Source organism: Zootoca vivipara, chromosome 5 (assembly GCF_963506605.1).
Source record: "Zootoca vivipara chromosome 5, rZooViv1.1, whole genome shotgun sequence".
Taxonomy (NCBI): Eukaryota; Metazoa; Chordata; class Lepidosauria; order Squamata; family Lacertidae; genus Zootoca; species Zootoca vivipara.
The window spans coordinates 28,346,508-28,360,586 of record NC_083280.1 but is presented as its reverse complement, the minus strand read 5'-3'; the positions used below and the strand labels follow the sequence as shown (position 1 = coordinate 28,360,586).

The 14,079-nt window shown below is 42.4% G+C and overlaps 1 protein-coding gene across 1 annotated transcript in view; it reads right to left on the bottom strand.

The window, feature by feature from the left end:
- DNER (delta/notch like EGF repeat containing) overlaps positions 1-14,079 on the bottom strand; it is a 110,334-nt gene that overhangs the window by 43,935 nt on the left and 52,320 nt on the right. Inside the window, exons 2-4 of the mRNA XM_035134007.2 lie at positions 8,823-9,122; positions 5,817-5,911; positions 2,343-2,509 (exon numbers count right to left, since the gene is read on the bottom strand). Of these exons, the coding sequence (XP_034989898.2) occupies positions 2,343-2,509; positions 5,817-5,911; positions 8,823-9,122 (562 nt within the window). The remainder of the gene's footprint in view (positions 1-2,342; positions 2,510-5,816; positions 5,912-8,822; positions 9,123-14,079) is intronic.

Sequence of the window (14,079 nt, the reverse complement as noted above, 5' to 3'; positions counted from 1 at the left end):
CGCATAATTCGTCCAATGCAAAACTGTTTGCAATCTTCCATCTAGCTAGAGATATGTGCACCTATCACCACCAGATTGTGACAACATATTGCTATGACTTCCTGAACTGAAACAAGCTACCTCGTCTGAAGACATGTGCAGCCAGATATATATCTTTAAAACTTAAAGCACTGCATAGTCATAACTATTTTTTTGACAGCCTAATCTTCTGATAAGGCACTATTCAGGTCTTGTACAAAATATACTGCACAAAGGACGCCGAACCCCTACACATATCAAGTAAACAGAAACATCGGCAATCCACCACACCCAACTCCCCATCCCACCCATCCCTTTCCCTCCTTCCTCATAATGTCTCAATAAGTAAAATTGATGTGTAAAAATGATACATGGGAGGAAAAAGATGAGACATTGCACTACCTTTGTAACCCAAGAAAATCCTTAATAAAAATAATTACATACATACATACATATATATATGTGTGTGTGTGTGTGTGTGTGTGTGTATACACACACACACACACACACACACACACACACACACATATATATATATACACACACACACTTCATTCTGACAAAAATTTCCAAGATCAACGGGTGGCAGTTTTGCATAAGGAGGAAAGAAAGCAAAAAAAGCTGCAATTAAGTTGTGACAGTGTGCAGCTGCCACCAGGTTCTTCATGAGTACTGCTGAGGAAGAACTTATTTGAAATGTGTTGGGCTCAATTTTAAAACTAATAATAACCTTGTTCGCATTTGTGGTCTCCTTCCTTCTTTTCCTAAGTCCACATGTAAATATTAATTTGCTGTAAATATTTATGGCCCAAAAGTTGTCGTTATGAAAACCAATGAACCAGAAACTACAGTATGGGTAGCCTAGCTGGGTTATATACACATGTTCAGGCTGCATGACCAGATCAGAAGATGCTTGTTGGTAATTTCTAGATGCAGTACATTATTTCCTACACAGATACTGTTTGTGCACTGAATCACTTGATTGGCTAATTACCATCTTGGCGCAGACGCCTGTTGAGTTTCTTGCAGTGGTGTTTGAGCATCTTTAAGCAATTGCTAATTTAGTTAATTAGATACCAAGAGGCACTACTAAAGCAAATAATTTGCTTCCTTGAATGGTTTGTGTTTGGCACATGAGAATTATTTGGAAGAACTTGCAAGAGAGTTATCAGACTGAAAAGGTTAAATTTTGCAGCAGTGGATCAGAAAGTAGATGATGTAGGCCAATGATCAAAGAAAAAACTGCATTAATCTCTTGCATCTTCCTCATTTCAATGAGGGAAAAGATTAAAAGTAGCTAATAAAATCTCTTCCGACACAATCAACTAATTACTGTTAGAATCTTGCAAAATGCTTTTCAAAAATCATTTGTGCTAAGGAAAAATATATGTTTTTTTTCATTCATTGCCATCTTTATGTGCATTTTTTGGAGGAGGGCAGAGATATGATGTGGGGAATCCAATCCAAAACTGTAGAGTAACTGCAGTATTATATGGTCAGAGGGTTGTGTTCCTGAATCAGGTTGTGCTATTCCTGGACTTTAAAAGATACCATGAGTTCCTATGTTGAAAGGTTGCTCTAGTTCTCTGCCGTATGAGAGTTTCTGCAGCCGCCTTCTTCCCCCTTTGCTGATGTGTGCATAACTCCATACTGCAGTATGCAAAGGAGGATAAACGAACAGAGAGGGAGCCACAATAGGCTGAGATTAAGGAATAGTATGAACCCATAACCTGAACTCATTTTCAACAACACAGCCTACCACAGCAACCATGACCTTCATAGCTAATATTACAGGTATGCTGACTTTTGATAGTCAGCAGAAATAGCTACAGTTTCCTCTTAGGACTTCACTTTATCTGTTGGAGTAAAAGGTACACAGGTACTGTACTGCAAATTAGGTACACAGGTTCCAAGCTTTGGAACAAACTTCAAATTCCGAAGGCAGCACCCCCAGACCACGAGTCAGACAGAAGACCACCCTTATAACCTGCAGTAGAGCTCGACAATGTGTTTCCGGCCCATGTTACTTTCACAAATAAAAACTGATATGGGAGCGAAAGGATTTAAGAAAGAAAACATGATTTTTTAAAAAACCACCTTAAACTGGCATAAACATAAATAACTTAGATTTGTAACTTTAGATGAAGCACCTTGTCTGTAAGGGATGCTCAAGGAATTCAGCCTACAGCTTTTTGATGACAGCTAGTGCTGTTTTTTAAATTGCTTTAGTGTATACTTATTTTAATTTGTATTGAAATCCATCTTAGACATCCTGAGTAGATCAAAAGGTGGGATATGTAATCTACAGTGTTATCTAAACTCACCAATGAAATAGTTGTTTCCTAACACAAGCATTTCCTCTGTCAGGACAAGTCCACCCATTGCTTGGAGAAGAGTAACACTTGTGGCATCTATAAGCGAGCACTGCTTGAATCTTTCTGTTGTGACCTTCCATAACAAGATAAGGGAAGCTGTAGCATCTTGTCTTATGCTAAAGAGAGGAAAAGAAGAGTCAAAACACATGGAATTAAAAAAAGAAGAAGGTCTGAGCATATAGTATATCACTCGATAATATAAAAGGGCAATAATGATCCAGAATCAAAAGACGGCTAACTTGATGCAACAAGTATTTGTAATGTATTTCCCCAAGCATTTGACTCCTGAAAGAGGTCAGGATGAAGACCAAAGCAAATATTAACAGAGCAATCAACCTACTTGGAGGCAGGAGAAAGTTCTACAGAGGAGTAGCTGCTGCCTCCAAAGCTTTGCTTGCTCATAGGGTGGCGAACCACCCAGTTTATTCTTTTGTTTATGTTTCTTCCTGTTCCAGCCAATGGAAGGGAATTAACTAGGCCAGCTCTAATCTTAGGCCCATTTGTGTGGGCATTGGACTATTTAAAACGTCCACCACAGGAAGGTTTCTTTCAACTGAGAGAGTGAGAGGGTGGTTAAAGTGCTGGGACTAGCTCAGAAAACAGGGCTCGTATCCCCACTCAGCCAGGAAGCTCATTGGGTGATTTTGGACCCATCACTGTCTCTCACCCTAACCTACCACACAGGGTTCTTGGCTGTTGGAAGCAGTTAGATGCTTTAAGCTGCCCTGAGCTCCTCTGAAGAAGACTGAGAAATAAGTGTAACATAAAAAATGAATGAGTGAGGTGCTACTGGTAAATAGACAAAGGTAAAGGAGCTGAATGAACAAACAGCATAAGGAGCTAAAGCAAAGGCTGACAGAAGAGGGGGACAATGGGAGATAATTTGAGAATTAGTACCGAACTACATGTTCCATCGTTCACACTTCAACTGGATCAGGGTCCAGCTGCATCAGTTTCCAGCTGCAAAGTGCCCTCTGGCAGCTTCTACTTTCCCCCAAAAGGTGCTGTCTGCAGTAAACCAAACCTCCAGGGGCAGATTACACAAGAAGGACCATAGCTCAATGGTACAGCATCAGCGCTGCATGCAGAAGCTCCAAGGTCCAATTCCCAGAATCTCCATGTAAGGGCTGGGAGAGAATCCTGTCTGAAACCCTGGAGAACCACTGCCAGTCTATGTAGGCAGTCTCACAGACTGTGTACAGTAAAATGTGGATACTCAACATGCAACTGTTGCTGGACCACATTCCAGTTTAAGGCCATGCAGCTGTGTGTTTTTCTTCAAAATAGTTATGGCCAGTTGAGGTGCACTCTTTAAAAGCAGCATGGATGGTGTAACATGTATTCTGGCCTTCAGAATCTTCAGGGGAAAGAGGCAGCAAAGGCCTGGACGATGAAGGAGAAGGCCAGGGTGGGGCAGGTTTCAACCAATGTGGCAGCCAACATATTGAGTCTTAAACCTTCCTCCCTACCCCCAAATTGGATCGGGGGAGTCAAAAGATGCCCTGGAACAGCACTCAGGGAGAGGAGGAAGCCGCAAGGCTTGCACCGACAGAGAGATCTCCTTAGCACTACAATGAATTCCACGCGCCAAGTAGAAAGAAGGGGAGAATCTGGGAGAAGTCACATCAGGCTAAGTACAGAAGGACCGTATGCTATTTTTAGGAAATTAATGAATAAGTTAAGGAAGCTTTGGAAGTATGAGGACTGTAGGCAAGAGAGCCAGAGAGGAAGGAAAGAGGGCTAAATTTGACAAATGTTTCCATTTAAGTCCCTAGTTGTCAATTAATAATTAATTAATTACTTTCTGAGGAGCAGAAAGATTAATGGCCCATCTTTTCCGGAGTAGCAATAGTATGCAACAGTAATATCCACAGTCACTCAATCACAGCAGATTAAGAACACAGCTTTAATTAAATCATACTGTTTTGGCTTGAATGCAAATATTTAGAGTTTATGGTTTTTTTTATAAAAAGCAATCACTCTTCATCTGCATTGTTGTTAGGTTTCCTGAAAGTCAAATTTCCCACTTGTGAAAAGAATGTTTGTTTGTTTTTGTTTTGTTTGTTTGTTTGTTTTAAAAAAGTGAAAATAATGTTTTTGCTCTTCATCATTCTTCCCTCTCCAGACTGATCTTTCTTTCATCACCCATTGGCCTTTTCAAGCCAAGTGGGCTTTGTAGACATTCTTGATCAAATCATTCCCCTCAATTTCAATGGGTCTTTGCTCTCTGTCTCTTTCACTTCACCTTCCTCCTCTACTTTTTCCACAACAATGAGTGCATCAATGAGTATTTTGGAAGGTTCTGTTGCAAACACAGTTAGAATTAAAGGTGGGACAAGTACTCAAGAAGCAGAATCTCTAAAATGTGAAATCCACCTGCTCAAATAGGTAGGACTTAATTCGTATCGGATCTAGCCACTTCAAGCAAATTCTAACAATGCACCTTGCCTCCATCACCTTTTCCCCCTTCCCAAAACAAAACAAACAAAAACCCCTTATCTTGGGAAAGGAGGGGACAGATGGGATAATTCTCCATGGACTGTGTCCTTTACTGCTGGGTATATGGGACTTGATCCCCTCTTCTTTTCCCTCTTTTGACTAACTACAAACCCTATGATCCCTGACTAGAAATGATGCCTTCTGTAACCTGCTCACCTCCTTTCCTCTTATAGAAGTAGAACATGTAATTTGCAGGTGAGAAGGGACCCCACAAAGACATCCATTCATTCACTGTGTTTAACTCCCGCTTTTTTTCCCTAAGGAGCTCGTGGTTCTCCTCCTCCTCCTCGTTTTATTCTCAAAATAAACCCTGTGAGGTAGGTTAGGCTGAGAGGCAGTGACTAGCTCAAGGTCACCCAGTAAGCTGCATGGCCAAGTGGCAATTTGAACCCTGGCCTCACAGGTTCTAGTCCAGAGCTCTAACCACTACACCACACTGGCTCTTTTCTGTCTGGGAGAGAGCCATCTACTTTCTGTTACCACCAAACTCTTCCCCTCTTCCCCAGAAGTGAGAATCTTCTGACATCAGCAGGAGGAGGGATAACAGGGACAAGGGAGTAGCAACAATTATTTTTAGTATTTAATAGGAGCAATTTAATCTGGGGGTGAGCAAGGAGTCTTCTATTATCAGTTACATCAGAGATACCATGAAGCTTGCTCCCTAAATTTCTGTGAATTTTCTTGTTACCTCCAACATATTCTTATCTTGCAGCGCTGATAGCAGTAGAACACTTGCTCACCCCCCCCCAACCTCAAAAATAAAGCAGGGTATTCAAATGTTCTGATCCAACAGTGGTTTTTTTTTAAAAAAAAAACCCTACTTGTTACCACTCCTGGATAAAACACCCGAGAGTAATGAGTTCGACAATGAAAATTGCTTTAAGCACATCTGTATAATAATTCTAAAGTGCAGCAATTTCTTACTTTATAGATGTGTTCTGTGGAACTTCAAAAGAGATTAGGCGCCCCCCACCAGAATTATTGGAGCTAGCATTGCCACAAGCCACATCAGGGATTATCTGGAAGGGGGGGAAAGAGTATTTATCAGGACTTTTCATACGCCCAATGCTATATAAACAGGAAAAATAATACACAGAAAAACTGAAAATGGTATTCACCAACATAATTGCACAAAGTCTTACAGTTTAAGGGAATGATGGAGAACCTCCACCCCATGGGCCTACTTAGGTTTGCCAGCCTTCCCAATTTGGCCAGCATGGCCATCTGGCCAGCCAATGCCCACCAGTCACTCACCTGATACCATGTGACAGATGAACCTGCAGCTGCAAAGGAACAAGTAGAAACCTTTCTGTGCATTCCCAGCTGCAATGCAGTGCACGTTCATTAACAAATGGAAACAGCCCTGAATGGAAGATACGGCTGAAAAAGAACCATCAGGAGCATGGTCTACCCCAACTTTTTCCTTTGAGGTGTGACTTGCCTTTGATGCAGTTCAAATTTGTTGCCAAACGCCTGTCATGGCAGTCCATGTCTGACATATGCTGTCACAGAACTGACCTCACCCACTTGTAAATGTGGCCTGCGGAGGACTGGTCACTCCTACATCTGCCCTGCTAACTGAAAGTGGCTCTCCACCTCTGGTCTAAGGGCCAAGATAGATGTGATAGAAACTGAGTGAATATAATTCATCTCTCTCTCTCTCTCTCTCTCTCTCTCTCTCTCTCTCTCTCTTTTACTTACCTACAGGAAACTACTATTTTCACCTGAAATATTACCTTTTAAAAAAAGAATGTCTGAAGTTCTGTGCTTTAACAGATTGCCTTTAAACTTTAACTTTGCCTTTATAAGATATCAGTCAGTCCTTTAGAAAAGCATAAATGGATTTTCACATTGTAATACGCTAGATACCAATGAGATTGCAGCACGGCCCTTTTAACAGCAGGTAATAGAAGCTCATGGGATTTCAGGAACTGTAGCAGGAACAGCTGATAGCATCTCTCAGCTACGCTTACTATCGCATAGAGTTTCAACAAATCACAGATAGCAATGCTCTGCCACCTGATCCCAGCAACAAAGAAGCCTGTTATCATTTTCCCAGCGACAGAAAGCTTTCTACCAGGGAAAAAATGGAGCCAAGAGAACCTGCCAACAAAATAAATCCATGACCTATGAGTGCATCTCATTGCAATGCAGGTTTTCAGGCAAAAGTTTGTTCCTCTGAACAGCACTGTATTTAGGGCATGCGGATGGTTCCCCTGCACAGGGTGCTGAGCCAAGGGGGGTGCAAAATTGAGAAGATCCATAATTGAGAAGATCCATTTGGGGACACAAAATTTTGACCTCGCACTGGGTGTCATGGACTAGTTGGATGCAGAGGATGGCATGAGGAACCAGCTGGGGAATCCCTAAGGAAAGAAGGCTCAGAGCCAGGGGACTGGTGGTGGGATGATGATGAGTGGTCAGAGGGAGAGAAGGGAGAAGGGATAGCTCAGCTGGTTAGAGCACTGTGTGAATAACACCAAGGTTGTAGGTTCGATCCCCGTATGGGACAGCTGCATATTCCTGCATTGCAGGGGATTGGACTTGATCATCCTCAGGGTCCCTTCCAACTCTACAATCAATCTATAATTCTAAGCCTTGAAGGAGGTGTCGGGAATCTGAAGAGGTAACTGGGCTTAGTGAGTGGGTGGAGGGAATGTTTGTGGCAGAGAATCAGGGGCAGAAGCTGAAGCAGGAGAAGAGGGAGCCCAAGAGGCATGGGTGTCTCCCTCTCCTGCTGCAATGAGCTCCCCTCCCCCTGTCTCCCAGAACCAAGAGAGGCATAAAGAGGGCAGAGGAGAAGTTAGCTTCACACAAGCACCGTCTCAGAATGCTTGGGGGAAACCCTGGAGAGGAGGGGACCCTGTGGGGAGGCGAGGACCTTCAGTCTCAGCAACTGCTTCATGTAATGCAAGACCTGCCAGAGATGCTGTGCTCATTAGGTCCGACACTCCTTTGCAGAACCCACCCTTGCTAATCAAGAGCTAACTCCAACTTGCTTGGTGTGATTTACTGCTGGCTCACTCCTGTCTTGGAGCACCATATTATGGAAGATTACCAAAGTCCCCATCTACTCAAAAAGCGATTTTACAAAACTAGCTGATCAATCAGATTGCAGGTGTAGTAGCAATACGGTACAGATTGTGGCACCCAAAAGCACATTTTCAAAAGTAGGAGGTCCATGGCTTAACTTTTGAAAAAATGGAGACCGGGGGCGGGGGGGCGGGGCAGTACTTAGCTAATTGGGAGCCACTGCTCTATGTGGTATGGTTAGGTTATACCAGACATCCCCAAACTGCGGCCCTCCAGATGTTTTGGCCTACAACTCCCATGATCCCTCACTAACAGGACCAGTGGTCGGGGAAGATGTAGTCCAAAACATCTGGAGGGCTGAAGTTTGGGGGTGCCTGGGTTATACCAAGGGAGAGATTTAAGAATGGGGTAGGATAATTTCACTGGGTTTCCTTTAATTTGCTTTTTGAAAAACCTCTATACATACTGGACTGAAATCAGGTACAAGATCTTGGGTATGTATTGGACTTGAATCAGCTACAGGCCTTTACAATACAAATAACAATCAGAGCTGTGTGCATTTTCTGTAGGATGGCATTTTCTCTTTCCCTTGGTCCCAATCACTCTCTTTGCACCCATATGGCATTGTGAGCATTAAGTTGCTTGACTCCTAGCCCATCACTTGCTTAGCAAGACTCTGCACTTCATATCATGCAACAAAACATTCCAAGGAATTTATATATACATAACTTAACAACCATTCGTTTGGTAGTGTCCTGATCATTAAAATGAATTAAATTAGAAGGTGCTTTCTATGCTACTTTCTATGCTACTCCTCACTCTTTCCATTTGAAAAGTCATTTATAAGCAACTTCCGAAACGACTTGGCATGTTTTTTGTTGAAATAAAAGGTCTTACCTCTACTTCGTTCCATTTTAGATCCACAACTTTCTGACCTTCCTTTGGCTCCCATGTAGGCAGCGTCACTGTTGCTTGCGACCGCGGCAAGACCATGTCAGGTTCAACAGTGGCCAATACTGGCCTGTTTGGGGTTGGTGCCTCTGACTCTGTCCACCCAGAGACGGGAGGACTGTAAAGCGAGTGCTCACAGTTTGTACCTTCGTAGCCTTCATTACAAACACAGAGATATCCACCAGCGTCGTTGCTGCTGCAGTTGCCATGGTGACAGGGATTGCTGGCACATGGATCTGAAACAAACTGAAGAGAAACAATATAATGAATCAATTAATACCACAACATGTTCAACCAATTTGCATGTTCAACCACTAATGGTAGTTGACTAATATTCATTATGTAGCCTAAAGGACTTCAAAGGCTCTGCATTAGAAACTGCATATGGTTCTTTGTTCACAGTGAATCAGTTGCCATATTCTGGTGGGTGTCATAAGCCAAAGTAACAAACAAAGATTTGGCTAAGGTAGGTAGAAAAGTCCTAAGAAAGGAATGCTGTGGAATTGTGTGCTATTAGGAAGGTTTCAATGTCTTAAAATGTCGTGTGCTGGTTGTATGAACCAAAGGAAAAATCATCTAGGTATCCTTCGCTCTCGCTCTTGGCTGAGTTAACTGAGGGTCACAGTGATATTTCTGATATGACTCTACCCAGTCACTGATACGCTACCCTCCTAGCCCCTAGTTACGGCCTTGCCTGGCGTGAAATTCAATAAATAAATAATGGCCTTGTGTTGCATTTCATTTTCAAAACTGGTGCTGATGAAACAATGTCTAAATTTCGTATTTGTTTCTGTGGAAAGTACTGCTATGGTTTAAAAATCTATTTTTTAAAAAAAAAAGCTGTTTTTAGAGCGGAAAGGATAATAGATGTTGCTTGTACATTTAGCTGATTCATCTATGTTTTTACAGGTCATGAAGCCACTTGATCATAGCTGCCAAGTTTTCCCTTTTCTCGTGAGGAAGCCTATTCAGCATAATGGAAAATCCCTTTAAAAAAGGGATAACTTGGCAGCTATGCACTTGATCCCTCTTGTGGAATCAACACCAGTACACACTTCAAGAAAACCCTTCATCTATGTACTCCATTCTAAATAGTGTAGCAATTTCACTAGTAATGTTTAGAATATAGGGCACCGTATCCCTAAGGAAGAGCTCTAAAAACACACTGGGACTAATTAATAAAGAAAGTGTTTTCAGTGCACCATTATAAATCATCTCACCTATTTCTTTATTTTGGTACCGTCCCCCACTTTCTCCCATTGTGTAGGATCCACATACATGTATCCTAATCTCTCTCTCTCTCTCTCTCTCAATCCATTCTCCATACTCACATCAAAGGCGAAAGCTTTCCCTCCTTTCAATCGTTCTATCACCGCAAGGATTTTTTGAAATAAATAAATAAATGGAACTCTTGATGAATGAGCTTCAGTCAGCACAAGTATGTATTAGAAACCAAAGTCTAATTCAACAGTTCAACATTGCAACTTTGCTTCTGTGTACGTGAGATCTCTTTTAAGGGATTTTAAGGTTCAAATTTGCAATGTTCAAGCAGATGCCATTGTCTTTAATGTTCTGGAGACCATGTAATTGCTATGCAGAAAACAAACAAGCAAAAAATGTTAAAGGAGATCTAATCCAGACTTATGAAGATGGTTTGCTTCTGTCTTTTTATCATAATCCAGTAAGGACTCCAATAGGGTATTCCTTTTGCTTTATTTACAGTGGTACCTCGGGTTACAGACGCTTCAGGTTACAGACTCTGCTAACCCAGAAGTAGTACCTTGGGTTAAGAACTTCACGTCAGGATGAGAACAGAAATCGCGCGGTAGCCGCGTGGCGGCAGTGGAAGGCCCCTTAGCTAAAGTGGTGCCTCAGGTTAAGAACAGTTTCAGGTTAAGAACAGACCTCCAGAATGAATTAAGTTCTTAACCCGAGGTACCACAGTATTTAAAAAAAAACAAAATCACAGTGAGCAGAAACAGGTTTGGTAATTTGCAGATAAATTCAGATTCAGAAAGTAGCAGCTTTCATCTCATAAGCATGAAAACTTTGTAAACTTCTATCATTAACGTCCTTATGATGAGGCTTCTTGAACCAGGGCATTTCACAAGCCTTGATAAATAATATTTCAACAGAAATGCTAACATTAGGAAATATTATGCCTGGCTATGGACCTTAAGGAGGAGGCTAAGGAGAAAATAATTAAATTTTACAGAAAGAAAACGATCTGTTGGAATATGAAAAAAGTGAGTAATGTTATTTATCCATGTAAGAGCTGCAGATCTTTACAGGGTATAATATGCTTATGCAGTCCACCTAAAGCCTCCTCATAATAAGCTGTACTTCTCTCAAATATTACAATTTCTGCCATTGCTGCTTAGTACAAGGCAGCCTCATTTCTGAGGATTTCTACCAGCTGCTATGCATCCCCCACCTTCTCCATACTGCTTTGCCATCCTTCTTCCTTTCCACGTAGCACCCCAATGCTCCTCCAAAGTCACATGACCCAGTGTCCTGTTTTGGCATGGCTGTGCATTAATCACATATTCCCCTGAGCAGTTTATTATCAACACAAATCAGTTATTAAGTAACAGTTGAATCATGCACAAGTCTCTATCCTATTTCCTGGATGGCTTCAAATCGGGTCCTCCCTCAAAGAGGGCACGTGTTGCGGTGAGACCTGGAGACCAACCACCTGTGTTGTGGGTGGGTAAGATTGGTCAGCCACAACACCCGATTGGTAGGTCCCTCGATGTTGGGTTCAATCTGGACAATGGGGTGCAGTTCAAACGGATCGAGGGACCTATATATACCCATGCATGTGACCTAGAGCTTCCTCTTTCAGTGCATGCATTTGGAACACCCACCCACCTCTCCCTACTTTTAGGGCTTTGTTGTGCTTCACCCTGCTATGCCGTCGTGTGCCGTCTGTTGTTGGGACAGGGGCATGGCAGGAATTTTCCGCACTTGGCTGATTGGCTGTTGCCATTTGGGTTTCACCTGCTGCGTAGCAAATCGTCACAACTTGTAAGGTTGCGGATAGGCACTGGTTCAGGTGATAGGGATGGGAGAGCGCTCTCGCCATCCCTATGTGAAGGGTATTCCGTTAAAGGAATCCAGGGACTCAAATGGTTTGGTCATGAGGGGGTTGTGCCCGTGCCTGAGTCCAGGAGGACATCTGGGTGATGGACATAGCCTGTTCCCAGCTTTCCGCCTATCCAGGTGTTCACCTTTGACTGACCTATGCTGATGCCTTGGGTCAGCGCTACCTGCAAGGGTGCAGGGAGCTAGTCGAACCAGAGCCTATGCAACCACTCACTTGCTGTAATCAATAAAGTTGTGGCCTAAATTCTGCCAAAAACCAAACCAAAATTTGAGTCGAGTGTGAATTTATTTAGGATTAGTCAAATTCACAGAGGATAAGACCACCAGTGGCTACTAGCCATGAGGGCTATGTTCTACCTCCATAGTCAGAGGCAGCAGGTCTCTGAATGCCTGTTGCTGGTTATCACAAGTGGGGAGAGTATGGGTCATGCTTACAGTTAGGTCATGGGGAGAGTATAGGTCATGCTTACAGTTAGGTTCAAGAAGCCTCACTTAGGTCATGCTTACAGCTTCCCAAAGGCATCTGGTTGGCATGTGGCCTGATCCAGCAAGGCTTTTCTTACGTTTTTGTCCCTCCAACGCATCACCTTTTGTCATGAGAATGATAAAATACTCATGGCCTATATATCACTCCCTGTCGTTTCACAAATTTAAGTAGACCAAATACTCGATAAATGCATTTCAAGCATCACACACACAACCCTGCCCTTCTTGTCACCCTGCACCACTCAGAGCAGCTTACAAGTATTTAAAATTACAATACAATAAAAAAATGTTAAAATACAAAAAGGGGGGGGGAACCAATATGTATAGTACACAACAGAGAAAATTCACTTAAAAGCAACAGTGGCAGTGATCTCAGGTAAAAATGACCTTAGCAGGCAAAAGCCTACTGGAAAGGGGGGGAAATTACTAGCTGATAAAGCACAACGGTGCCCTCTCTTTAGTTAAATGTCTGCTAGGGTACAAAGAGCATATCCTTCTAATTCATACCTCTTCACTTACTTGAGGGGGGAGGGCATTGGTAAAATGAACATGTGCAAAGATTATTTATTCTTTATCTAGTCCAGACTTGTAATCCATTCACCTGGTCATGCACAGCCTCCATGCAACCAAGCAGAGAAGCTACTGAAATGTATTCTAAGACTGACGTTTCTGGGTCTTCAGTTCCTTTAGGACAGTGGTCCTCAACCTTGGGCCTCCAGATGTTTTGAGACTACAATTCCCATCATCCCTGACCACTGGTCCTGCTAGCTAGGGATCATGGGAGTTGTAGGCCAAAAACATCTGGAGGCCCAAGGTTGAGGACCACTGCTTTAGGACACATATATGTGACAAGTTACTGATGTGTAGGTAAGTATGGGGCAGGCGGCATAGTTTAAAAATATTTGGGCTACTAGTTTATTTGCAGGGCTGGCTTTGTGCACAATGCCAGCAAACTAGCAAGTCAATTACAAAGCTCAGTTCATTTAGAAACATTGCTTAGACTTTTTTTTTTCAAAACGTTTCTAAGCGGGCAATGTCACACTAGTATATGCAAAAGGCATGGCTTGTGAGACACTTTGAGCAAAATGTATTAGCAAATCATGTTCATATAGTCCAGCTACGTAACAATCTCAGTTTTTCAGAAGTGCAAATAGACTCAGCATGTGCTCTGTTGTTATCTGTTTCTGAATTTATCCCTGGGTCATCTGACTGTCATCTTGCATGTTCTACTTAATAGATACGGTGGTACAAGGTGGCAGCTGCAGAATCTAGCTGACAAAGCAAGAACTGGGATGGGGGAAGAATCACAAGACAAGTTTCACACCAATTAATATGAGGTTTGCAGACAAATGCACACCAATGTGACCTTACACTGCACAAGAAGTTCTTTTTCCAAGGTGGACAGAATGCAAAAAAAGAAAGAGTAAAGTACAATTACATTGCCTATAGCAATTTTCTCTAGGTATTCACACTGACTTGGAGCCAGAGATGTTCTGCTACCGGTAGTCACAAAAGGATCCCTTTCCAGAATGGAAGGGACTTGAATCCAATGGAGTTTCCATGAATGAAAACTGGGTGAGGGCATACAATTTTTGTCAGTGCTCTTGCAGTT